General features: G+C 40.2%; 3 protein-coding genes across 3 annotated transcripts; 2 read left to right on the forward strand and 1 right to left on the reverse strand.

The window, feature by feature from the left end:
* The first annotated feature begins 121 nt into the window (after nt 1-121).
* opa3 (outer mitochondrial membrane lipid metabolism regulator OPA3) lies at nt 122-3,552 on the forward strand. The gene is made up of 3 exons (XM_085244113.1): nt 122-319; nt 1,692-3,030; nt 3,516-3,552. Exons 1-2 carry the CDS (start codon nt 178-180, stop codon nt 2,018-2,020), a joined length of 471 nt encoding a protein of 156 aa, XP_085100239.1. The 5' UTR covers nt 122-177; the 3' UTR covers nt 2,021-3,030; nt 3,516-3,552.
* On the forward strand, nt 3,552-12,310 carry hnrnpul1 (heterogeneous nuclear ribonucleoprotein U-like 1). Its single transcript, XM_085244109.1, has 15 exons — nt 3,552-3,795; nt 4,016-4,303; nt 4,625-4,835; nt 4,935-5,008; nt 5,301-5,440; nt 5,798-5,897; nt 5,984-6,096; nt 6,280-6,546; nt 6,736-6,858; nt 6,977-7,105; nt 9,146-9,314; nt 10,033-10,296; nt 10,515-10,663; nt 10,753-10,956; nt 11,416-12,310. Exons 1-15 carry the CDS (start codon nt 3,558-3,560, stop codon nt 11,530-11,532), a joined length of 2,586 nt encoding a protein of 861 aa, XP_085100235.1. The 5' UTR covers nt 3,552-3,557; the 3' UTR covers nt 11,533-12,310.
* Nucleotides 12,142-25,992, reverse strand: rasgrp4 (RAS guanyl releasing protein 4). The gene is made up of 17 exons (XM_085244112.1): nt 25,499-25,992; nt 19,530-19,705; nt 18,814-18,925; nt 18,548-18,610; nt 18,307-18,441; nt 17,999-18,140; nt 16,913-17,086; nt 16,661-16,777; nt 15,813-16,088; nt 15,639-15,719; nt 15,268-15,372; nt 15,029-15,138; nt 14,768-14,918; nt 14,633-14,669; nt 14,145-14,276; nt 13,847-14,040; nt 12,142-13,382 (listed from the first exon to the last, which is right to left on the reverse strand). The coding sequence occupies exons 1-17, from the start codon at nt 25,513-25,515 to the stop codon at nt 13,275-13,277; spliced, it is 2,130 nt and encodes a 709-aa protein (XP_085100238.1). The 5' UTR covers nt 25,516-25,992; the 3' UTR covers nt 12,142-13,274.
* Nucleotides 25,993-27,376: the final 1,384 nt, after the last annotated feature.

Below are 27,376 nucleotides of genomic sequence, written 5' to 3' on the forward strand. Positions count from 1 at the left end.
AAACATCAATAATGTTATTTAAATTGGGAAAGATGGGACCAAATAAGTAAGGAAATCAGGGCGTTTCAGTTCACGAGACTTGGACACGTGGTCGGATTTGTGACTGGGCTTGTCAATCAATAACGTCATCACGTAACCTCTACGCACTCCGCCCCATTGAGAAGCGTTTCCGCCAAGATGGTTGTTGGTGCCTTTCCTATCGCCAAGCTCCTCTACCTCGGAGTGAGGCAGTTGAGCAAGCCTGTGGCTAACCGGATAAAAGCTGGAGCCCGGAGGAGCGAGTTCTTTAAAACTTACATTTGCCTGCCGCCGGCACAGAGTGAGTAATTTGAGCTAACGGCTGCTAAAGGCTTAGAGTTCAGTCCAGTCACCTCTGACGGTTGATAAGCATGGGGAGGCGCAACAACCAATGATAATGAACCTGAAATGACTGTTATCCAATCATCTTATAGCAGCCAGGCAAGGTGTAAAGGGCGGGTCTTGTCTGTCATTGAAACAGATTGTATTAGCCTTTGCTATGAGGGCACGGCAGGACAATTGTTATCCAAACGCCCTATTCAGAATGTGACACTGACTTTAATTAGACAGAAATATGCTAAGTGGACACTTAGCTCTATTGTTTAGTCATTCAAAATACTTCCCAAGTAAAGATTACTGTGTATATCATGTTGTGTTTGTTACTGTGTGCAAATTAAAAAGAAGTCACAGTTTTTCTTTAAAGATAGCAAATTTAAGTAAATTAATGCATCAAATCGAGCTTTTATGAAAAGGCGCTGCAGAAAAAAGGGCACGGTATTATTTGTTGACTGAGTAGATAAAATGCAATTAAAGTTTGATTAGATTTAAAGGTGGTCTTATCTTCATATATGATGGCTGAGTGAAGCAGAAAGGATTTTACTCCGAACTGTGAAGGTGTAGTCATACTTAGAGCTGTCAAGGGGTGGAGGAGGGCCAGAAGCAAGAAGGTGAAATGGAGGACACACCAGCTTTTGAGGAGTCTGAGCAGGGGCAAAATGACAACACACAAAATTTGTTATGGACAAGAAATATTATGTAAGCTAAGGCTCTGAGGGATTTGGCTTCTCAGTTGCTATACAGGACACCAGTGACTGTGAAGGGATTCATCTTTACGTGGCAGCCTTCTTGCATTCTGTTTAAGAGACTTCTCACTTTGCAGGGGGCTTTATTCTTTTCCCACTTATAACTGACATCAAGATAATTTGTCTCCTTGATGGACTGCTGAATCTTGGAGAGTCTCTTGAATTATTAACTAGTAAATGTGGATCCTAAGTCATGTGGTGACCACAGATATACGGAAGAATGTTTCAGTTTTAATGAACCTGGTTGCCTAATTTCTGTGTAATGTACCAAGAGCACCACTGATTCTGTGGTTTTGGGCAGTGTTGTCCTGTTTTCATGTTTTATTCTAAAAAAAATTCTAAAAAATTTCAACCCAATTTCAGTATGGTATTAAGGCTACTTTCTCAGCTGGGTAGAAGATTATAATAAATCAAATCACTTTTGTAAATGATAGTGCAATGATGACATGCATCTTTAACTATAAATGCAGTTTCTCCTGTATTCACAACCTTTGACCAGATTAGCTGATCCTTTTGATGAAAAATTGAACAGGACCCAAACATATTCAAAGTCTTCTTTCCTTATATACTGTATGCTCCTTGTTCCAACAGTTTATCACTGGATTGAGATGAGAACAAAGATGCGGATCATGGGCTTCAGGGGAGCCACCATTAAGCCGCTGAACGAGGAAGCGGCAGCAGAGCTGGGCGCCGAGTTACTGGGGGAATCAATCATCTTCCTCATTGGTGGTGGATGCATGGTGTTAGAGTACAGCAGACAGGCGGCTAACTCTCGCCGTAAAGAGGAAGAGCTGAACGAGACCCTCATAAGCCTACAGACGCAACTAGCAGAATTATCCCTAACGACAGAGACTCTAAGTGCGCAGCTGAGAGAGGTCAACAGGCAAATGCTGTCATTTCCTGTTCCCACCAAAAAGTAACAAATTTAGTTGTTTGCTATACAGCAAGGCACAATGTCGGGTTGTGGGATGAAGGAGTGAGTGCAGGTGTACATGTACAGCCTCATAGCTTTGAGCTGGGTGGAAGAGGTTGATATAAGTATATCACTGCAATGCGGATTTGGGTGCTATTGTTTGCTTGTGTTCTGAGCAACTAGTTGTAAAAAAAGGAATTGCTATGATATTCATAGTGAATTTCACTGGCTGACCTTGTATGTTCATTGTAAAGTTGACTGAGTGTATATAAAAACTTACAGTACAATAAAGTGGTGACCTTAAAGTTGATATATACATATATATTTTTAACAGCTTCAGCATATTCCTTTATTTGTAATTCAGTGATCCTCGTAGACCTTAATCACTTTGGAAATACTGAATTATATGATTTTTTTAATACTAATTATGAGTTACTATTAATGGAAAAAAAAAACAAAAACAGAACCAGCTCATATCACTGGATAGTTTTTGAGAGAATCTGCCCCTGTACTGTCCATAAAATTCCATGTTGTAATTGCTGGTTTTTAATTGGATATATGGTGACAATTGGAAAAAAAATTGAAATAAAATGATATGTTGGCTGTTGATAGCGTTTTTGTTATGTTTAATACGAAACAAGAGAACAAAACTGAAAGCACCTCCAGAGTGGATAATGTCCCGCGTGTCTTCACATTACTGTAAAACTACAGTACCCAAGATGACGTCAACTTAAACACTTCCTGCTTTGGAACGCTCCAAGTGCTTAACGCGTATCATACAGAACTTTGTTTTTTTCATCTAAGATTATATGGTACAAATTAGTTAATGGTAAACTCGCGCTATTTGGTAGCTCAAAGAAGTGCACCCCAGTGTTTTTGCAGTAGAATAATAAATTCAACCAAGCGGCTCTGGTTAACTTCCGGTTCTGAGTTTGGGCCACTTTGTGGCGCCAGGGGGCGGTAGCAACTCTTTCAGTCTTCTAACACGACTTGCCCGCGCAACTTGGGTGAAAGGAGGTAGGCCTCAACCTTGTTTTGTTAATATATTCCGCTTTAGTACTAAACTTTAAGCGGACTGCACAGTTCATTTTCTCCTGGACTTGCGTGCAGACATAAAGTATGGGTCGCAGCTTGCTTATTGTCTGAGTTAAAGTTTCTTCCCTTGCAGCGGCTGTCGGTGCGTTAGCTAATGCTAGGCTAAGAAGGTTAGGCGCTCAGCGAGATATTTAGATGAGTAATAGCATTAGCATCTATTTTAGGAATAGTTTTGTCTTGCAAAGGGTTGTATTGGTAACGGCTGCAATAAAACACGAGTTTAATTATTCACAGACGTGTAGTGGAACACTGTATATTCTTACAGAATCTGTCCAGCGTTGCTAGCTTAGCTAAACGGCTAACGCAGCCTATTTGGCTGTGGGCACGGTGCCGCGCAGCAGATAACATTTGAAAGTTATAGGCAGTGTTTTTAGCAGTACCTGAACATTTCCTCCCAATTTTTGTAGCAAATAAAGACAAGAAGCACCAAGCAGATATCCAAAATCACAATGAGTGTTGACGTGAAGAAACTGAAAGTCAATGAGTTAAAAGAAGAGCTCCAGCGCCGTGGCCTGGACACCAGAGGCCTGAAGGCAGACCTCGTAGAGAGGCTGAAAGCCGCTCTGGAGGCTGAAGCTCAGGCTGATGCTGGTGAGCAAGAGGATAAAGGGGATCAGCAGCAGGAAGAGGAATACGGTGATGACTACCAAGACAATGAAGATGAAACGGATGCACAAGAGCAACAAGGTAAAGTATTATTTCATTAAACATTTCACTTCCATGAAACTAGTTTTATTACGTTGTTTTGGACTTTGATCCAGTTTCTGCCCTTTGCTGATATTACATTTTAAGCACTTCACTGTACTTAAGTATAAATTAAAGTTTCAAAGTTGGGAAATGTCAACAAACTTTTCACTTTACAAACTTTAGAACACCTAAACTAAGTTTAAAAATTTTACATTTCCAGATTCAGAAGCAGCTGAGGACTATGGTGGTGGTGATGAAGCTGAAGGTGATGCCCCTCAAGATGAAGATGAGGGCCGAGATTCAGGTGGTTACTATGAAGAAGAGGAGGCAGAAGGTAACCCCTACGAAAGTCAGACTCCTTCAGACTCGGGTCACAATGTGCCCGACTTCACAGCAGATGAGGATATTCAGAAAACTGACATGATGTCTGAGGAAGAGACCAAGCCTGCAACAAAGGAGGAAGTGGAGGAAGAGAATGAAGAGGAGGAGAATGAAAAGAATAGACAAGGTAATGTTTCATTACTTTTATTACTCAGTTGATTTTTATAGTCTTGTATTAATCTCTGATGGCACTGGTTGAGAATAGAAACGCTTTTCAGAGATTCAAGTTTTACTGCTATTTACTGCCGACATGCAGAGGTGGCACAATGACAGTGATCTGCTTAAACTAAATGATGCTAAAGGTAGTGTAAAATTTTCCTCATGGACTTTGGCCATACAGTAAAGACATGTAAACCCAACACTCAAACTGCTCTCATACCTAGTAGAAAAAATTCAACAACTTGTTTTCATGTTAAAATGTGTTATGTTTGTTCATGTCTAATTATAGAAGTTAAAGTAGAGGTCAAAATGGAAGATGAATCTGAGGGTGCAGGTGAAAGGCAACAAGATAATCAGCATGACCAGCAGCATGGGCAAGATACCGCAGGCCAGCCAGAGCAAGTCAAAACTGAAGATGAGAGAGGTGGACACTATGGACGTAAGAGGCCGTATGAGGAGAACAGGGGCTACAGCTATTATGAGCACCGTGAGGAGAAGAGGTGGGCTTCTACATGTTTTTCTAAGTTAACTCAACTGTCTACACTCGGAATGGATAAGGCAAAGTGTATGACAATAAATACTCTGGTGTTATTGTACAGATCCCGAACACCTCAGCCTCCTGCTGAAGATGAAGAGGAGAACATAGATGACACTCTTGTTACAATTGATACATGTAAGTATGGTACATTAAATAGTGTGTGAACAAACTAGTGTCAGTGTGCTGTCTATGGTTGTTTATAAATATCAGAGACAATAGGAAGTTGGACTGTTGTAGCAGACACAGTCATTTATTCACTACATGCTTTTGTTGATGGATTACGTGTAACCTTTTAAATATATGTATGCTCTGCTCTAATCTACAGTGATAATGAGCGCCCACTATTGCTGCAGAGATGTAGACTACCATCTTATGACTGATATAGATGAAGTGTTTGATGCTTTGTGCTTAACTCTTTGGTTTTCAGACAATTGTGATTTGCACTTCAAAGTTTCCCGTGACCGCTACAGTGGTTATCCACTGACCATTGAAGGCTTTGCTTACCTTTGGGCTGGGGCACGAGCAACTCATGGAGTCACCCAGGGACGCGTGTGCTATGAGATGAAGGTAAATGGATGCGTTTGTCTAAAGGCTTAGTAGTTTTAAAGCTAGACAGATGATTCGTGCTGATGAGGTCAGACCTATTTTATGAAATTTTACCAATTTGGTATTGGGGAAACTTTACTATTAACAAGCATTATTGTCAAATGTAAGAATAGCATTAACCCTGTTGGCCTTTAAACCAATGTAGCTGAAAACACAATTTTTATAGAAGCTCTGGTTAACTTTTCTTTTGTTTTTGTTTTGTTTGTTTTTGAAATAATGTCAAGTAATCCTTCTGGTTCACACACACACGCACGCATATATGTATTAGGCAAACAAAAATCTTACCTTGATTGTGTTTGACTTTTGTTTTTTTTAAAGATCAATGAAGAAATTCCTGTGAAGCACCTCCCCAGCAGTGAGCCTGATCCCCATGTGGTCAGAATTGGGTGGTCTCTCAACCACTGCAGCACTCAGCTTGGTGAGTGAAGCATCTGTCACAATACTCAACATGATGTTTGCTCGGTCAACTAATAAAACAATTGTTTTAATCCTGCAATGTTTTAGGCGAGGAGCCATTTTCCTTTGGATATGGAGGAACAGGAAAAAAATCCGTTGACTGTAAATTTTCAGACTTTGGTGAGAAGTTTGGCGAAAATGATGTCATCGGTTGTTACATTGTAAGTAATTGATTCATTTTCTCTAAAGCTTATCACATAAGAATTTCACACATTTCTTTAATAATGTATTCTTTATTTTAGTTATTGTGTTTTTATTCAGTAATTATGGTAGTAATCTATCATAATGCTCGCATTTTGCATATTTTACAAGTTGAGACGTTTTCTTTGCTTTGTCACTTTAAGGACTTTGACAGTGGTGACGAGGTGGAGATGGGCTTCTCTAAGAATGGAGTGCATTTGGGTGTGGCTTTCCGGACAACCAAAGAAGCCTTGGCAGGCCGTGCCCTGTTCCCTCACGTCCTGGTTAAGAATTGTGCGGTTGAGTTCAACTTTGGACAGAAGCGAGAGCCTTACTTCCCCCCACAAGAGGGATACACCTTCATCCACAATCTGGAGATGGAGGACAAGATCAGAGGTACTAAAGGACCTGCCAGCAAGTCTGAGTGTGAGGTAAGTTAGCAGTGAAATTGTACTATACAGTACATGAGGTTTTTGCCCCCAAATCTTCTGTTGTTTTGGGGAGACTAAATGCTTGATTGTTAATTGGAAGTTAGCCACAATTTGTAAATTTAATTGTAAGCAAAATAAAAAATTGATGTAGCACTGATCAGAGGTTTTTTGTTTTGTTTTTCCCCCCAGATTTTGATGATGGTTGGCCTCCCTGCCTGTGGAAAAACCACTTGGGCCTCAAAGCATGCAGAGAGTAACCCGGACAAGAAGTACAACATCCTGGGCACAAATGCTATCATGGACAAGATGAAGGTTGGTTTTGTTTGTTGTGGGGTTTTTTTTTTCTTCATTACATTGTGAATGTTGGTTCTGTTCAAAGTCTTTATTTATTTTCAAACAAAGATTTTAAAATGTATTCCTTTTTCTCCAGGTCATGGGTCTGCGCCGCCAGAAGAACTACGCCGGGCGCTGGGATGTTCTGATACAGCAGGCCACCCAGTGTCTGAACCGGCTGATTGAGATCGCCGCCCGCAAGAGACGCAACTACATCCTCGATCAGGTACTGCCCCTCCAGTTACACTCTGCTTTAATACTCACCACAGTCAGTCAATGTGCCCTGATGATCACTCTCTCTCTAATGGACTATTTATTTATCTTTCAGGGGGTCTCTGTGTATTATAGAGTAGAAGAAGCATTGATCTCCCTCTTGTCACTTGCTTGTCATGCATTGTAAACGAAAATGATTAATGGCTCTCATAAGTGACAGAATATGTTATGTTTTCATCCCGCAGTATATTGCACTTGCTATTCCCTGTCATAATACAGTATTGTTTGTCTTGTGAATTTCAACAATGTACAAGTAAACCATGACTTTGTAAAGATGTTGAGAAACAAGTAAGCTCTGACTGGTGAGTAAGAAAAACACCTTCTGTTGCTAATTTAATAAGACAGAGTTGATAGCTTTTTAAAAGCTATTTTTTAAGTGAGATATATGGAACTTTTGAGTGTGTTTTTTAATAAATTGACCCCTAAGGTAAGTACTGACTAACAGCCTTTTAGATTTTCAGATCTTTGAGCTCAGGAAATGTGGGAAAAAGGTAGGTGGGTCTGATGGTGGACTGTGGCTTTTCTGTGGAAACTGTGAGTATTTGCAGGTAGGTTATATATGTGTTGTCTGGAATGGGACAAGAGCTCGTATGAAGAAAAGGTGAGTAAAGGTAAGTCTGAGGGACCCATGAGACTAGCAAGCGGTTTTTGAAGCAGCATGCTGTGGTAAATGGTGCTTTTCGGACATGTTTATATTCGATAAAAGTTGTAAAGTTGGCACTTTAGACACAGAGTGTTTTCTTTGAGGTATGTGATTTCGTTGTGTGTATATTAAGGAACCGAAATCCTATTTTTTTTTTTTTTTTTTTTAAGCTTTTGGCATATATTTAAAGCTAAATTGGTTACTAATAAGAACTTGTATAAGCTTCTCACTGTTAAATTGTGAGATCATATTCATTACAAATTTAACTGACATTGGCATTACTTAGTTGTTTGTTGGTCAGTGGAGACCCCACTGAGTTCTGCTGGATGAAGAGAGAGATTGTTTGAAGTTAATACTGTGAGCTGTTTGCTGTTTAAAGTGTCCTAACCGCAAGTCTTCTATTTGAATGTCATAGCATGGCGCAGTTTGATAATTGTGCTTTGGCAGTTTTAATGTCACCTAAAAGCCTAATTTAGATAAAGCGTAATTATTAAGTGTTTGTTATTTAGCTGTAGTCCTGATTTGAAACGAGGGTTTTTGAAGCATTTTCATTCGGTTTTGAGTTCTTACACAGGCAGCAAGGATTATGGAAAAAAATGTGATTTATAATGTGGCTACATTTGACAGTTGGCACTGTCATCAAAGCAAAATGTAACCATGAGTCGTTCCTGCTGATCAGTGCTATGGAATATTTTGGGAGAAAAATCTAACAGCAGTAGTTTATAATACTGAAATTAGGTTGTTCAGAGCAAGATATGAAATATTTATGTATTTGCTATTCCACCTGGTGACTACTGCAAACTATCTCTACATTTATAATTGCTACATCGCAATAGAAGAAGAATTAACTGAATTGAAAATCAATTCAATCGAAATGGTAACTGTAATATACCTTTCGGTATTGTAACTGTTCATCTAGGGCATATTTAAGTTCTTTTAATGTTTGAGGTAAATACAAAATACTCACAGCTTCTCTCAGTTACTGCTCTGCGTAATTGTAGCAGTGCTTTTGAAGCATATTTACAATCAGCACATAGTCATTGAATGAACACAGAATTGAGTGCGCGCATCTTGGCGTTGTCTGACAAAGCAGAAAGTTTAGTCAGCACGGGGTCCCTCTATTTACAATAACTTTCTTTAGCAGTCACTGGGTACCTGGACGCACAGACCGTGAGGTAAGTCTGTGGAGTGACGAGAGGCCAATAGTACCTGAGTAAAAACGTAGACTGACGTCCAAGCCAAACCTCTCTCACTTCATTATTGCAGGGTTCCAGCTTCCTTCCAGTGGAAAGCCATTACAAATAAACAATAACAAACAAGCTTCTACTTCTTTCTTGTCACCATTGCTAGACAAATGTTTATGGATCAGCAAGGAGACGAAAAATGCGTCCTTTTGAAGGTTTTCAACGCAAGGCTATTGTAATTTGTCCCACGGACGAGGATTTAAAAGAACGAACATTAAAGCAAACCAATGAGCAGGGGAAGGATGTGCCCGATCATGCTGTGTTAGAAATGAAAGGTAGGAACGCTGTGGAAACAATAAATAAAACACCAGATCTACTTTTTTTACTTTTTTTCTATGTGTTGTCTCTAAAATCAAACTTGGAAGATGCCCCCTCCCCCCTTCCCTCATCATAGCCTTTGGCCAGATATCAGACCTGGATATTTTTTAAAAAGTCAACATGAATCTGATTCTTATTTTTTGCCCTGTATCTACCACTTGCCATTCAGCTTACTTCTGATGCCCTGCAAACTGAGATTTCGGCTTTGTAATAGAACCAATACTGCACAATTGGCTTCCATGAAACGAATGTTTCCAAATGACACATTTACATGCATATGTTTTTGTAAGTTAATTTGTAACACTCTCACATCAGCTGTCCTTGGTTTGCAGAGCTGTTTCCTCTTCTCACCAACTTTTTAGTTGTCCTTTGTCCCCCTCCCCACCTTTACTGAAGTCTCCCTCCTCTCCTGTGTCTGTTTAAACAAATGTTTCCTCCATGTTCCCTTGGAGGTAATTTTTGTTCCCTTTACCCTACCATCTGCTTCATTATCTGCTCTTAGTTTCTCTGATGTACTTTTCCCCTGTACAATAGTAATTAGTTTTCATTTTGTCTTCCGGTGGTGTGGCTGCTTTGGTCTTCACTACAACCCCCTCCCCCTCTTTCTCTCTCTCCCATCCTTTTTTTGCTGGATGGGCTGTCTCTTTCCTGTGGTCATCACTGCCACTCTTGAAGCCAACTTTACTCTCCCTGAGCCTTGCGACTTCCTGGAGGCAGTGACGTACGTCGAGCTGCAGCGCGACGAGGCTGAAAAGTTGATGAAGCAGTACAATGAGGAGGGCCGCAAAGCTGGCCCACCCCCTGAGAAACGCTTTGATAACAGGTCTGGTGGGTTCCGTGGCCGCGGAGGTGGTAGCTTCCAGCGGTATGACAACCGTGATGGAGCTCGTGGCAGCTACCAGAACCGCAGTGGGGATGGAGGCAGTGGATACAGAGGAGGTAAGAACTCTTAAATATTATTTATTTTTTGATAATTTCAAACTAGAAAGTTGGAACTTTCAGGTTAACATATTTTTCCTGAACACTTAATGATCTCAGTTTAACAAATGTTGCACCTGCTTTCTTCCTTTGACTTTTACGTTGGCACAGCATTTTTGTAAAATAAAATTGTTCAATAAATGTCTGTAGATATTTCATCTTTTTGTTGCGTTTTACAGGCTACAATCGTGGCAGCTATAACCAGAACAGGTGGGGCAACAGCTACCGTGACGGAGGCTCTGATGCACGAAGTGGATATAACCGCAGTCAGCAGTCAGGGGGAAGCTACAGAACTGCACCCTCTTACAACAAAGGAGGATACAACCAGGTACTTAATATGATTCATTTATGGATAAAACACCATAAATTATAAAATGGAGGAAAAAATTATATCATTGTATTCTTCTTCACCCTCAGGGCTACAGCCAGAGCTACAATCAAGGGTACAACCAGGGCAACTACAACCAGAATTACTACAGCAACTACAGTCAGTACCCAGCATACAGTCAGAGCTACAGCCAGACACCTGCCACTGGTCAGACGTACAACCACCAGCAGCAGCAACCACAACAGCAACCACAACAGCAGCCACAGCAGAGCTACAACCAGCAGTATCAGCAGGTACCACTAACGTCCATTTTTGGCCCTATGAACTCAGGCCGTTACTTCAATAGAGCCCAGTGGCAGAAATCCTAATGAATTCACTTTAGTAGTAATCGATCTGATGGTGGCCAAGTTTTATCCAAAGTTTTCACTGTAGAAAAACTGAATCACAAAGTTCACAACTTTAAAACAGTGTTCAGCCTTTTCTTTCTTTCTTTCTTTCTTTCTTTCTTTCTTTCTTTCTTTCTTTCTTTCTTTCTTTCTTTCTTTCTTTCTTTCTTTCTTTCTTTCTTTCTTTCTTTCTTTCTTTCTTTCTTTCTTTCTTTCTTTCTTTCTTTCTTTCTTTCTTTCTTTCTTTCTTTCTTTCTTTCTTTCTCTCTCCACCTTTAAGGCTTTGGAAAGGGTTTAATGATCATGAAGTATCTCAAACTTGTAAACATACTTTTAACTCTAAATGCTTCTTGCTTTGATTTACAGTATGCTCAGCAGTGGCAGCAGTACTACCAGAATCAGAACCAGTGGAATCAATATTACAGCCAGTATGGCAGCTATCCTGGACAAGGCAGCCAAGGCTCATCTTCTGGTTCCCAGTAGCTTCCTTCCTGCATCTGTACCTGCATCCACCTGTGTCCTGAACACCTCTGATAACTGCAGAAGATTGATTTTTGTACAGTCCTACATTGTGTCTCCAACCATAACATCCTCCATCTGATTTAACACAGTAGCCTTCATTTGCCATCAATCCGTGTACACCTAAATTACATACAGTTTGATGTCTTTTCATTATTTTTACTGAATTAAGTCTTATTCTAAGCAGTGACCGTGAAGTGGTAGATGATAGGTATCAAGACATTTAATGAATGTTATTGATAATGCATTCAGTGTGGATGTATGAAATCCACATTTACTACAGATTGAAGAGGTAATTGTACATTTCATAGTGTGAAGAAGGCAGGAAAAGTACAGCAAACCCTGAATACTTTTGCTTGCTTTGAGAAGAACAAAATGCATGCTTTTTACATCCATGACCCTGTCCTGTCTTGCTTTTTAATTTTCAGTTACCGATTTTACATTTTATTTACTGCAATAGACACCAAGCATTATGAAACACGTTTTTTAAATAGGTGTTGATGCTGTAGTATTTAATCCAGTCTTTGATTGAGAAAAATATTTTGCCACTCTTGACTAGTTCTATGTGCAGGGTTGTTTTTTTCTTTTCTTTTTTTCCATCCCTTTGTGATTGCGCATTTTGTCTTGTAGTTTAATCCTATTCTTTTCAAACAATTTGTTTTCTACCTGAAAATGAAAATCAGATTTTGATCAGTTACGCAAACTGTCTTGTCTTTATACAATAAATGCAGTTGTATATGCCTGTAATTGTTAATGTCCTTTTGTTCCCCTTCAGTGAAGTCAGACACAACACATACTGTCTGATTAATCATTGATATGTTTTTCGACTTTTTTTCCCAACATTTGTAAGTCATGGACAAAACAAAAGGAAGCGTTTAGCTAAAAACCATATGCCAAGTTTGGACCATATGCATGTGCAGTCAAAAACATTGGGAAGGAAATGAACATTTTAAACTGTAGTCATGATGGCCGATTAGGCTTAACAAGCTCCTTTTGCTATTCAAATGGGCAATATAGATGATGAAGTTTCAATAACAAATACTTTGTGATTTTCCACTAACTTTTTCTGACAGCTTAATTGAGTAAAAAACATATGAAATCCAATATTGCCATTTAGAATTTGATGTGCAAAACTCTACTACCAACTGGGCTAACAGATGCTAAGGTAAAACTCGATAATATAACTTTTTGACACGCGATAAATTGATACATTAGCTGTTTGTATATCAAATATCCAATCAACAGCCAAATAAATAACAGTTAAAATAGTTTTCCATTCTTTCCAAATTGACGAGTTGTCATATAGCTGCCAGTGTTACAATTAACCACAGTTTTGTTGAGGTTAGTGTTAATTTCCTACCCTGCATGTGTATATATTGTATGATCAGGAAAAGCCTGCCTATAGGTTGGCATAAATTAGGAAGTAAGGTGGTTTAGCACCAGAAAACCAAGGCACCAGTTCAAAACAATACGAGGTGTTCCTCAGTAGGAAAATCCATGTTTCTTAGCCGGATAACCAATAAAATAGCAGTGACAAAGATCAAATGAAAAACATCACACAACCATGCTTGAAACACAAATGAGTCCTTTGCTGGCCTTCTAAAATAAGTGGCCAGTAAATAGTATCAGTTCAACACGAGTCAGACACAGCTTTGTCCAAAAAATGTGTTTGTGTCTGTGCTTTGTCCATGTGGGGAAATGAGTGCTCAGTCTGGCTCCCTGCTTTTGTCTTTGTACAGATGCAGCTCCTCCATCTTCTCCTGCAGGAAGGAAACAGGCATGGAGCAGCGGGTTCTGTGTGGTAGAGTGCTGACCTGGAAAACAAATGTCAAATTAATCATAAAGAAACTAGTCACTGTTTGTTTTTCTCATTTCACAAAGTCTTGCAAAGTGTTTTAAACTGCACTTGTAATGCTTTAACTCTGAAAGTAGTGCCTAAAATATGAGGTAGTAAAGTCTCAGCAGTCAGATGGACAAGCTGGACACAAAAAAGGATTATTTTGCTGTTTTATAACAGCATGCATGAAAACGACAGTAGAGGGAGTCATTCAAAGTTGTACATATGGAGTCCAAGCTCACAGTATTCTTAACGGAGTTATCATTTTGTACTGTGTCTGGTAGCAACTCAAAGTTTTTAATCTTAAATGAATCCTTGCTGTATTATTTCATTATGCAATCATGGCATTTTTCACATATAAACAGGATCACAGAGAAGAAAAGGTTAAGAAACACTTCCTTTCTGAATGATCACTTTGCAGGAACTTGCACCATTTCTCACCTTTCTCAGTGATGGACGAGAGTGAAGGTGGTTTCCCTTTTTGTCCTTCTTCTCAGGTGTCCAAACTCCAGGATCCGTCTGAGTGGAGCGGTCGGACAGTACTGATTCACTGGTGTTACTTTTCCAGTCAGATGTACCCTTATGGTGCTCTGTTTCATTACTCAGGGGAAAAACAAAGGTCTCCTCTTCCGAACCTGACCAGAAAAAATAATAATATTAAATAATAATTTTAGAGACTTTTTACTGACAGAAGACAGTGTGTGCTTTGCGGACTGTATATGAAGAAGAAAGGACGCACTCCAGCTGTTGCCCTTGGTTCTTAAATCAGGTGCGGGGGTGCATGGACAGGACCCAGTCGTGTTTTTGTGTTTCTTCAAGCACTCAATACCCACCAGATCTCTACAGTGTCTGTGGCAGTTTATCCCACAGTCTGGAAGACAGAGAAAATGTTAAGCTTTTAAAGCACTACCACTTTAAGGATTCGTTCACTCAGATTAAGAAAACGTTTTGTGGATTATCCAGAGTAATCAGACCATTGTTTTTGGAACAACATAGCCTATTTCAGTGTTGACGTGTAATTTTGTAATGCTTTTAGCGTTACAAACTAAATTACTTCAATAGCAGAGGAAATGTCAAGAGGCCACATGTTCAGGGAATTGTCCTCTTAAACTCTGTCTTATTCTATTGGGCAAATTCTTGCTCAGATCAAGCTGATTACTCTTGACAGTTGATTAGAAGGTTAAGATCTCTGATCGTAGAGGTTTATTTTTGTGTTTCTGAGCCTACCTTTACAGTGGTAGCCCTGTTTGGTGACACCCCATAGCTGCAAGATATGACAAATTACAATTTGACTAAATTTCTACAAAACCCAAAACAATGAGAAAAAAGAAACAAACAACAAACAAAGCTAATGACACTCACAAAGCCTCTACATATATCACAGAATGTTGGTCGTTTGTATGTGGTTTCATGGAAGTTATGCGCGTCATTGAAGTTGTACCCCAACTTGGCACATACGGACATTCCCCTCATGAAGTAAGAGGTGATTTCTTCACGGCTGATTTGTCCCTCCCTAGGCAGAAAATTTTCCAAAGTGCAACATAGATGTAAGTAAGTTGTCCTTTCTCTGATTTGCATTTAGGTCATGACGAGAGGCCCGCGTGTGAGCTGCAGCTTCCTCACCTGTCAGTTTCTTGAGTACAGAAGGAGAAGGGGAAGTTGGCTGCTATTTTTTCAAATTCCTCCAGCGAAATGTAGCCATCCTGATTGTGGTCATAATTCTTCATTATGGACTGCAGGGGGCAACAGAACGATCAGATATTCAGTTCCACTTGTCAAGGAACAGTTTGCTAGTTCTGCTTTAGGCTGCCAAGTAATAAGGAAGTGAGAGACATCAGGTTGTTGCAAAGTCACATACTCACATCCACCATCTGTTTGACGTGTTTAGATATGGTGTCGGGGTCGAGCCTGGGGGTGACTCCTGAACCCCACTCTGCCACTACTGGGGGTTTAACTGGAGCTACAGGCTGTGGACAAACAGATGCAGCAATGAGACACGAAGACTGTCAGACAAGCAAAAATGCACACACCCACCACATAATACACTTCCCTAACGTACAGCGCTTTGATGTGGCTAACTTTGATGTATTTAAGCACTGCGTCTCTGCTTTTGTTTTGAAGAACACGTTACACCCACAGAAAGTGTGCAAATGTCCACCCGCTTATAAGAAGAGGTTAAAGTAAGTGTGAACCTGTGTACCGTTACAAAGAGCTTCACTTCAGCTCTACTGACCTGAACCTTGGGGTTCTTGGGTTCCTTGGCATATGAGAGTTCATATATCTCATCCTCAGTGTAGTATAAATCTAGGGAGAGCTGAAACATTAACACAGAACAGAATTTCAGATGTTTGTGACTTCGTGCTATCTAACTTTGTAAAAATCCCCTTCTTGTTTCTTGTTCTAGTACCGTGAGCAGATGCAGCAGGTCTTTGTTGGCCTCAAAGGGTGGTGTACAGCTGTGGAGGGCCAGCAGGTCATTAATGTTGCTATAGAGGTGCTGCAGCTTGCTCAGGTTGATTTTTTCCTCATCTATGTAGTCCGGCAAGGCCTCATTCAGCGAGATCAGATCCTTTAGATGGACACCCAAAATGGGAACCTTGAAGCCGGTGCACTCATTGTAAACCCGACGGTAGTTGCTGTAATTACTCCGCGACGAGAGCAGCTCTGTCATTTCACTGAGAGCCTGACAGAAAATAAAGATTGACAAATAGTGATTAAAAAATATATATTTTTAAAATATTTAACTAAGCCTTTTTTTTTTTGTTTAAATGGAAAACAGTGAATCGTCTAAGAGTAATCTAAGATATGGCAAACCTTTGCACACGTTTGTCTAGAAACAGCTGGCTAGCTGTGATGAGACCATACAGCTAAAAATGTAAAAAATCTATAAAAACTCTTCAGGATATGACAAAGCAACCCCAAGAGGGCAGTTGAAGGTGTTGTCCCACACAGGAAAAACAAGAGGTAAAAATGGAATGTGTACCAAACACTTCTCTGAGTTAATGTTACGCCCCAAAACATTCTTTCTCATATGTACAGTAAGTTTAGTTGATGTGTATGACATGCAAATATCACTTTTTGAATGCCACCATATCTAACAAAAGATAAAGAATTACCAGAAACACCACTTACTGGGTTAGCAGGTGAAGAAACAGACATTGCAATGATTAAGCAAAGCAATGTCTAAACGTTTACACCCTTGTGGCGTGACAGGCACTAACACTGACTCATGATTACACGCAATATTTAAAATACCTTAGTGACATCAGGAGGCAGCAGGTTAGAAGTGTCTTTGAGGCGGGAGATTGAACTGTGACAGAGGCCTCCAGTTACGGCCATGAGAGTGTTAAAGTTTTGCAGAGATCGAAGTTTCTAAATGGAAAAGAGCATAAGAAATAACTGTAAATTAGAAAAAGTGCACCTGAAACAGTAGACCTGGCAGCCAAACCAAAATGCGTCTTAGCTCTTATTTCAGTTTTTGTGATGTTGCCTCCCCAGGTACTTTACCTGAGCCACATGAATGAACTTGGTGAAGACCTGGGCTCTCTGCTGGGCTGTGTGTCTGCTAAGAATCATCAGCTGGACCCACTGGGAGACCCCATTACACATCATCACTGAACGCTCCAAAGCAGGATTGTCCCGGACTGAACCTCGTACTACATAGCTGCGGTAATCCAAGAACTGTCCGATTAGAAAAGAGTTCAAGCAATAAAGGTTATTCGTAATTTTAACATTTTGAATCATTTTCTCATAAAAATAAAACAATATTTTATCTTCTGATTGTGGCTTCAGAGTAAAAGAAAAAGTTGTGGCACAACTTTGCAATTTCACAAACCATCTGGAACATCTGGAGGGAGCCTGACTGTCAGTAAAACCAACAGATACGGTGACCACTATCGACTGTATGGCACCATTTACTAATACTTTGTAAAGGGACTGAGACTATAGATGTAGGTACTATTAGGCAAATTGATACACTGAAACCATTTCCCATAAAGTGTTCACACTTCCTATTGAAAGTTAGAAATGCCATCAACTACAATGCAAGTTACGCAACAGGATTTCTCACAATGTGGCAGAAAAACTTGTTCTTACAAATAACATATTACTGATAGTGTGATTAAAACAAAATGACCAATGTTCATGGAAAGTGTCACCATTTAAACTGTCAAAAATACAGTGAACCTTTAACATTTTTACAGTATAATATTTTTACTTTAACATACTTCATGCTCAGCTGTGTGTAGAATGAATGAAGATGCCATTAAACTACACTGTTTAGCAAAAAACCTCAAACGCTGACAAAGAATGCTTAACTAAAGAGCTTTAGCTTGAATCTTAGATGATTTTATGATTTATCCATTAATTTTGCTACTAGGCTATAATAACATCTTTACAAGAGGACTAATTATCATAACCACATAATGTACTGGTACTAATAATGATACCAAAAGTAAAACTTGTCTATGCATATTCATCAACTCTGAGTGCTTATTTCAGGACTAGGAACATCTCTGTGAGTCATGGCAACATGATGGTGTCTCATCGGGTGAAAAACCTAAGAAATAGTGAGAAGTTGTTTGGTGAACTTACTGATACATTACAGAAGTTTTTAAACTCAAGGTAGCTGAGATGCTCAGCCATCTCGTCTGGCTCCATGTGATCGAATATTAAAGACACCTTCCTCTTCTTCACAGAAGGTGAGGGTGCCTGTGATATGTTCAGGTGAGGGCTTCTAGGAAAGGCAACAGGACAAAAATCATCATTCTATTTATAGGATTGTTTATTGTTTATATATATATATATATATATATATATATTTTTAAACTGTTTTTAGACATATTTATATATATGCAGTTTTTCCAGGGTACAACGGTAAATCAAACAGAAACATGACTCACAAGCAGGAGTTCTCGATGAGCTGCGAGTGTTTCTCCTCTCCTCCATCTGACCGGACCAGTGCCCACAGGTCCCCCATGGTCTGTTCAAGGTGGGGGTCCACCTCAAATACCGCTGGGAACTGGCTGATCCACTGCCTTGCCACAAAGCAAAACAGAAAACATGTTTACTACTCGCAAATAGAGCAGGATAACCAGTTCCGTCATACGCCATCATTCAACGGTCTCGAGTGTCCTTACTCACCTGGCAAGGTGGCGGATCTGTGTCCGCCTGAGTCCTCTCTTGTCGGAGGGACAGTCCTTATAAGTAAGAATAATAGTCAAGGCTCTAAACACACTGTGCAAATTATACCAAACAGTAGGGATATATACTTGAAATCTGCTTTGCAAACATGGAGTGCAAAACAAAGCCATGCTTGTTTCCTGATCTGATTAATCAACATGGGCATGTGATTGGGAGCAGTGCACCAGTGGAACCAGAGTATTACACTGAGTGGCAGTGGAGGATATAGAGTGAGAAGTTTCTGGGCAAATGCCTCAGATGGCACAACCCAGCTGTGCATCATCAGGGTCATGTGGACCAACTGGGTCCCTCTTGGGCTGGAAGTCTTGCCCTCTGAATCTGCAAGCAAAACGGAGCAGTGGATTCACAGGAGGAGGATTAATGTGATTAAAAACAACAAACAGTGCAATAGGCAACGAGTTTATGTCACACCAAGCAGCTCAGGTAGAGTGGAGATTTCAGACTTTCTCTAGGTATGCCTGTTTTTATCAACAGAAATATATATTAATTATAATTTAAAGGTTCAGTACAACCAAACTACCTAGTTTTATTTTACCCTAACATTTCCCTAGGAAAGCTTTATATTATGCCAGTTAACTAGATCATTATTTTGAGTTTTTCTACTGTCACATTTCAGGACCTTTAACAGTTGATATCCAAAAAATGTATTTGTGTAATTTTAATGAACTGACTGATACACCAACAGAGGAGGCGATAGAGATAGAGATAGAGAGATTTGTATAGTTTAACATTGCATGGGAATGACTGGCTGGCTTCTGTAACCCAACAGAACAAAGCTTGATTGTATGAGACTGCTCTTTGTCTCTCTCCATCCCACCCTGTCAGTTTCTCTCACCCCCACCCCCCACACTTTCCCTCATCCCTCAATTATATAACCTTGTTGTTGTTAAAGTGTAAAACCACATGGCAAACAGAGACTGACCAAAGCAGTTTAGGCAGCGCTGTATGAGGTCATCCAGGCTGGCAGCACTGGCACTGGGAGCAGAACTGGGGCTCTGCAGGGCCCGGGTGATGTCCTGAGGACTGGGACATGTATTCCTCCTCCGGGGGCCCAGGTTTTTGCCCTTTAGCACACCAGGACTCTCCACATTGGACTTCCTAAGAAAGTGAGACAGACAGAAAGGCAGATAGAGAGTGAAAGCGAGAGCGAGAGAGGGAGAGAAAAGGGGAGCATAAGTAGCCTAAAAAAGTAGAACAATGTGTGACGAGATAGTTCAAGCCAGCATTAGAGGAAACACAGCTCCCCACATCTGATAAGCTCTGCTACAGCTCTGCTGCTGTCTGAGCCATCATGCACAAGCAGACTAACTGCACGCAACAGCTCAGACGCTTCTCTAAATTTGTCAAATAAGTAAAAGACTTGAAGTAGTGGGGGACTTTTCATTACTGACATTAGATGGGTGGCCAGTTGTGTCACACATTTAAATGTTGTACTGTATTTTTACTCCTGTGCTTTTAGAAACTTTATAAGAATTAGTTTTGATCGGGATTTTTTTTTTCTTTAATTGCAGGTGCTAATGGTGACATAGGCCAGAGCAACTTTTATTTTTAAACTCCTATTAATGTCATGGAAAATCTGGAACAGACAACATGAGAGATTAAATAAGGCATAGTGACTGCTATAAGTCCTTTTGTTTTTGATAAGTGGTACTGAAGTTACAAAAAAATCTATAAGTCTAAAAAAGTAAAACATCAAAACATATTTGGATGCTGTTAGTATAAAAATACATCACCCATTAGTTTTTATAAGACACTGAAATTATGCTTTCTTGTTGTCGAAAACAAAATAGATTTACCACATCTCACAAGTAAACTAGGCAAGAACGGAAGATCTCTCTTTGATTCACCTCGCAGCCTATAGATACAGTATGTAACCACAAGACCCATTTGTTTTAGTAATCATACACTGGTGACTGGTGTCCTGCTACTGATGTGGCAGAACGCTGATGCAAATTTTCCCTTTTTTGGACTTCAATGGAAATTTGCAACTGAGGAGAATCCAGCCTAGTCATAGCACATAGGCCATCCCTTTGTGCATACTTTATGCTGAAGCTGGACTGATGCTAAGTGCGAGTAGAGTTACAAAAACAACTTTTTAGACAACAAAGATAAGGGAGAGATACTACATTTTATGCTTAAACACAACAGTTTTCTGTTTCATGATTATGTTGATGCTTCCTCTTCAGATCAGTGGCTCAGTTGTGCAATATCTGACCGTGTTTCACAATAACCAGTGAAATTCTTAACTTTTTTATTGGTTTCTATTCTTTGCTTTTTCATCTACATTTTAACTGGTATAGTTACCTCAGTTTTGCAAGAGACTTAAGAGAAGTCTAGATCCACAATTACCAAACATTAATGAAACTACATTTTGCAACAAACCTGCCCATTAAGAGTGTCTGTCATTTTTTTTTTAAAGGTGGTGAAGCTTTGTGTTGCACTTAAGACATTTTGTATTCGTGCATCTGAGCAAACACTGAGTAGTATGTAACCAATATGAAACTGTCAGTCTATACTGCAGATAATGTGATGAAATTGCCAGGAAACAACTGTGAGTTCAGAGAACTGGTGACAAGTTCCCTGAATGACCAGACCTACATCCCCTTCTTTTAACCTAAGCACTCAGCTTATTTCCCCAACCCACTCACCACATTGGTACATTCTCATATAGTTTATGCATTACTAAACATACACCTGCACCCACTGTCCAGACACTCAAAAACATATAAAATGGCAGAACACTTATAGATACACAGGAACATGTGGTGACATTCACTTATCTATTTATACCACAAGCTGCCTGTACGTGCTGTTCCATCTAGTCATCACGCAACATATTTCACTCTCAGAGACATCTAGACTCAAAACATTAGGGCAGGGGTGGGCAATCTCAGTCCACGAGGGCCGGTGTCCCTGCAGGTTTTAGATCTCACCTTGGGTCAACACACCTGAATCACATGATTAGTTCGTTACCAGGCCTCTGGAGAACTTCAGGACATGTTGAGGAACTAATTTAGCCATTTAAATCAGCTGTGTTGGTTCGAGGACACATCTATAACCTGCAGGGACACCGGCCCTCGTGGACTGAGATTGCCCACCCCTGCATTAGGGGGATGTCAGTGATGAACCAGACTCCATCACTCTTCTTCCTCGTACTCAGGCTCCAGGTGACTGGTTTGGAAACCTGCTGGGCAACAAAGATCTGCCTCTTGTGCTCCTCCCCTCTGCCTCATTACACAGTCTGGCTACTGAATTCAAAACACTAACATTAACAGCACAGCATGCAACATTTTCAACAAATATATTTTAAGGAGAGGAAAGCTTGTGAAATCAAGATGCCTCTGTCATTTTATCTATACTTAGCTGCCTTTTAGGTTTCTGCAAAAGTGTACTGTGAAACTTAAATCTCATGCTGGGTAAGGTCTTTGCTTTAAGTTAAGCTGTTACATTCTGTAGAGACTGTGAAGTCCATCGATTAAAAAAACAATGCAATTTGGGATTTTGACTATGCAGATAACACTGACTTAAAGATATTACCTGATCCAGATTGAAAATGAACCAATAATCACCTAATTCGTTAACAGTCTCAATAAATTATGAGAATATCTATTCTATGTTCTCAAGTGTTTCCAAGTCCGTTATTTCTTTTACGTGTTTGGATTGAAGTATGTACACTAATTTTGTACATTTAAAAACAAAACTGAGTGGTTTTCTAATCTCAATGTCCTTTGCAACATATCACCTTTCTCAGTGAATTCACCTGCTGTCAAAGCACTTGCACATACGTGAGACACGGCAACTACAAACAGAAATGCTGACGGGGAAATGTTGTTGATGTCATAACGTTATTCAGGGAATTTCCCCCGAGTGCTGAGTAGGTAACACACAAAACATCAGTCAAAGGTATGTTTTCTGTGTAGTGACACTGACCACCTTCAATGACAGAGGGCCATTTGAAAATAGAGTGTAGTGGATATGGATGCAAATTAGAACACAGTTACTGTTTGGGAATTTGCATTGACTTTTTCCAAAGCATAGGGCAACTTGAAAAGCACTCCCTTTATTTAGCATGTCATCTATAGGAACAACCTTTGTGTTGAAAAGAAAATCCTTGTGCGCATGACATGACATGACATACTTATTCATTTGGATCCTGCTCCATTGCATCACTGACTCTTTTTTCAGGAAGACCTTCCATTCCTCATTTTCCTCACTAACTCCTACTTTGCTCACTTTTTTCCTCTTCCTTCATCCTTGTTCTATTCATTCCATTCAGGAAACAGCTTCTCCTTTTCTCTCTGGAAATCCCCCTCACTCTCTTTCCCATCTGTGTTGAGACTCCTGGCTAAAGATCCAGTAACCCCCTCCCCTTGCTCCTGCTCTCACACTGGCGGGGGGATATGCAAATTCCTCTCTTTCTTTCCTTAATTGATTAATTGAAGCCCAGGCCCTTTGAAGGCCTTGTTTGTGTACTGCTCTTTTCCCCTGCTCTCCCCTCTCCCAACCCATATTCTTGTTTCCCTCTGCATCAAGAGGATGCATCTTCTGCAAGGAGCTATTGACCCCTCCCCTCCTTAGTACTGTATATAGTGCAATCATATAGTCCTGTGCAAAAGTCTTGAGAAATCCCCAAATTCTTTATATTTTGCTAGGAAAATGGGAGCTAGGGGCAGCCATTCATTAGAACATTCAAGTGTGCATCGAGATACAGTATAGAAACACTATTTTTTCAATTATAATGAGTAGTCAAGCTTTTTTGTAATTTCTTTAAATAGTCCTCAGGAATAGGTCACGCTGCCTCTTCAAGAACATTCAAAGTTCATTTTTGGATGCTGGCTGCCTTTTGTTCTGTTCTCTGTCAAGATCTTCCAGTGCTCCCTTAATATTGTTGAGCTCTGAGCTCTGGGGAGGCCAATCCATGACCTATAGTGTTCTGTTATGTGCTTTCAATCCAGGTATGTTTTTAATGAATTGGCAGTGTGTTTGGGATCATTGTCACATTGAAAAATGAAAAACCGGATATTCAGATGCTTTGGATGCTCAATCAAAATCTGATAGTACCTTTGTGTATTCAAAAGTAATTAATGGCAAGACCTCCAACAACACTACCAGAAAGGCAGCATCACACCATGACAGAGCTGCCACTGTGTTTTACAGATGGCTATAGACACTGACTGTTGTACCTCTCTCCTGACCTTCTCTGTGAATACTGAGGGCAATCCTCCACTGAGACCATTTCTGGTGAACCTTTAGCAGATAGTAGCTTGATCGACTGAAGGGTCAGATGTGTTTCTCATGCCTGTATCACATCTTTGAAATTCTTCTTCCTATTTCTTACAGACTTGACATTTAGATAATGTTTATCTGCTATAGATAGTTTGCTAGTCCTGGTACTTTGTCTTTTGCCCTTCATTTACCATAATTTCTAAGCACGCATTGCAATCCATGCCATTTTTAACTAGGTCTTTGGGAATCAAGCACAAATACTATATTATGTGTGTCAAAGTTCAACTAAAGAAACAGGAATAAATGATGTGCTTTTTTTGGTGACAGACTGCTAATAGCAAAATGCCTAAATATACAAATTAAAATGGATTCATTCCTTAGGTTATGTGCCTTTTTCATACTTGAATGATTCATAGGTTGGTGTTAAGTGGCTTAATGAAGAAATAACAATAACAAAAAACGGAACAAAATAGTCCCCTGAAAATGTTCAGGTAAAAGAGAGCCAATATCCCCCCAAAAAACCCCAAACACTGAAAGACCCTTAGGACGCTGTTCAAGAGCACTTTACAATTACAAGAAAGTCTGGCTGCTTGGAAGCAAACTATCAAGAAATGAGGAGTGGCTCAAGACTTTTACTCAGTACTGTACCTGTTCAACTAAGCACTACACTCTGTTCTCTCCAATTTTTGGAAATTCTCTCTCTGGTATACACACATGTATGTTTAACCTATAACAATAATTCTAATGTGACTTACTTCCCTAATTTTCCACTATTACAATTTAGTTCCACGTTGAGTTTGTTCCATGCTTCTCTTTAGGGTTTTTTTTTTTTTAGAGATTTTACAAAGATTTCTACATTTCAGGAATGTGTTATTTATTGTCTTACATATTGTTAAACTCATATGCATAACTGATAAAAATACAATGCTGACCTTATGTGATAGTTCTAGACAGTCTTGCCACTGAAGGGGAAACTCCATACCCTCAAACTCAGGTAACTAATTGGACAAAACTCACATTTGACTACCTCAACATTTAACATACAACCCTTTCATTCCAAGTAATCTGATAAGATCTGTGGTCACAACTGCAGCAGTAAAAAATGCCTCTGAAAACACAAACATATAGGTTCTCTGCTGTATCTAAAATCGAATGCAAAAAACGTCACTGCACTGACGTGAAAAAGGAGATTACTGGACAGAACAGAAAAGCAGAACGCATTTCCATGGAAAGGCAAGCAGGCAGCTCTCCACAGGCACGCACAACTGTTGAATGTTGGCTCTCACTTGTGTGCAGTACACACAAATAATTTGAGAAGTTGATAGTCTTCACTGATATGCAGGTCAAAACATTAACTGCAGCCTTTATTTTAACCCAAAGCCTCCATGTGCACAGTGTTGAATATGACAATAAATGGCAGAAGAGGCATACACTAGATGCAGAAATAAATGTCCTTGTTTCTCTTTGACTTTGTCAAGAACCTTTGCACAAACCACACCACATCTCAGTTACAACCTCAATGTTCACACATCACTGCTGCACTCAAAACACTTGCTGCTGACACATACTTAGACTTACACTTGTTAAGAAACTGAGGTGCAAATGGTTCTGCGAGCAGCGAACTCTCAGGTTTAACGCCCTGTCTCTTTTTTCTTATTTAATTACCTTTTGTTCTTGTTCATTGCAGAGTTCTTCTCCTCAGCAACACTCCTCCTCCACTGGTGATCCGTACAGGCATTTGAGCACGTCTCTACAGCTCCATGGTTGGCCTTGCTCCTCCTTTATCTCCTCTGTGTCCTCTATGTGTTACTGTGCACTGGACAGCAAGAGCAGGCACAGCAGGGAGGGCTGCTCGAGGTCGAAGGCTGCTCACCTACACTCATCGACTAAACTCCGCGCCTAAGTCCTGCTTATCAAACGACTCTATGAGTGAGTTAACCTCCTTCTCGCTTTATCTGTCAACCACAAATCAGTAACAAAGCAGACCTCATGCCTCCGTTTCCTGCAACAAAGCAGACATGCCAAGACAAAATGCCCCAAAGAAGCCTCGAAGTAGAGTGCAAAAACTCGCAACAGTCATTCACTCGTCCCCTCAACATAAACAAGTCAGCATCTTAAATGGAGGAACTGGCTCTGATAGATAGGGGAACTCACATCAGTTTCTGTGTGTGTGTTTGTGTGTGTTTGTGTGTGTGTGTGGCCGTGTGCAAGGGGGAGGGGAGAGCGAGTGAGAGAGAGAGAGTTAGAATTGTGAACACAAATGGAGTACCAATAGAGGAAGGAGGAGGAGAGTTAGAGAGAGATAGTGATGAGCAATCATATGAGCATCAGTGTACTTCAAGAGGGGAACTCTCGGGTTCTTTTTAAGTGTCAACACAGGAAAAAAAAATAGGCCACACCTTAAAGCCTCTTTCTGATACAGTTTTCTGTGTCACTGTCAAACCCTGGCAAAAGAATTAAGTTACTAAGGAGGAATCATCAAGGGCCTGGTGACACTGTTGAAACCGGACACGTGTCTCCCCACTGGATCTCCAGGGTGCCCCACATCACGTCTATCTTCCTGATTTCTCCTTTTCTTCTTTTTTTTTAAACTGCCGCTGTCATTTCTCAGGGTAGCAAGTGATTACACAGGGAGGTAGTGTTTGTGCTTGTGAATGTCGCTGTGCAGCTGGACAGGGAGGCTCAAAGGAATCCTTGTTTTAACACCCCAAGAGGAAGAGGCAACCAAACAGGGGACATTAATGTCCCCAAGTCTGCAGAGGTGGCTTCTTTGCTGCAGGAAGCTGAGTGGCTGGCAGAGACAGTGAGTGGGCGACACTGCATTCAAAAGCAAAGAGAGATGCACAGGGCTCCCGCAGACCTTGCATGCCAAGTCAAAAACACCTAACATGCACTTGGATTTCGCTGAGAAGTTAGATTATTGAAGATCTCCAGGGGCGTACATGCACATGTTGCAGAAAGACACAACACGCCATTTCCGGACAATGTGGTAAACTTACTGTAATCTTAAGCAATGCTTCTTTAAAACAGGAAGCGCCACTCAGCTGGTGAAGAACATTGGACAAAAGAACAGCTAGTGCCATTTTACTATAACTCAACACGCTGGCACGCCCACGTTACCTGCAGCGTTACCTGAGTTTTAAAGCCCCCATAAGACTTTTGTCGTAACCACTGCGTATATTTCTATATGTTTTTTTTGTATCTATTATGTATGCAAAGTACATATTTTGAAAATTCGCAGCAAAACCACCAAACGTGATGCTTACAGTCTACGGAGCAGCCGTCCTGTTACGTGGAAGAGCTGAAAGTTTCATTACATCACATGTTTGCAGGGGATTCCTCCCTTTGCTTGAACCAGGTTTCAATAAAACAGTAAAATAACTCCATCTGAGTTAATTAATCAATTCCTTTAAACAACACCTATCTTATTTTGACTGTGATACTGTCATGACCTCTAATATATATCGTTAATTAATTATTTCGCTTGAGAGACACCTGTAAAGCCTTTTCCCATCAGTTCTCTGTATTATATTGCCTCCTTCA

This window comes from Mchenga conophoros, linkage group LG14 (assembly GCF_057382185.1).
Source record: "Mchenga conophoros isolate Kocher_MC1m ecotype Shallow Benthic linkage group LG14, M_conophoros_male_GT1.1, whole genome shotgun sequence".
Classification (NCBI taxonomy): Eukaryota; Metazoa; Chordata; class Actinopteri; order Cichliformes; family Cichlidae; genus Mchenga; species Mchenga conophoros.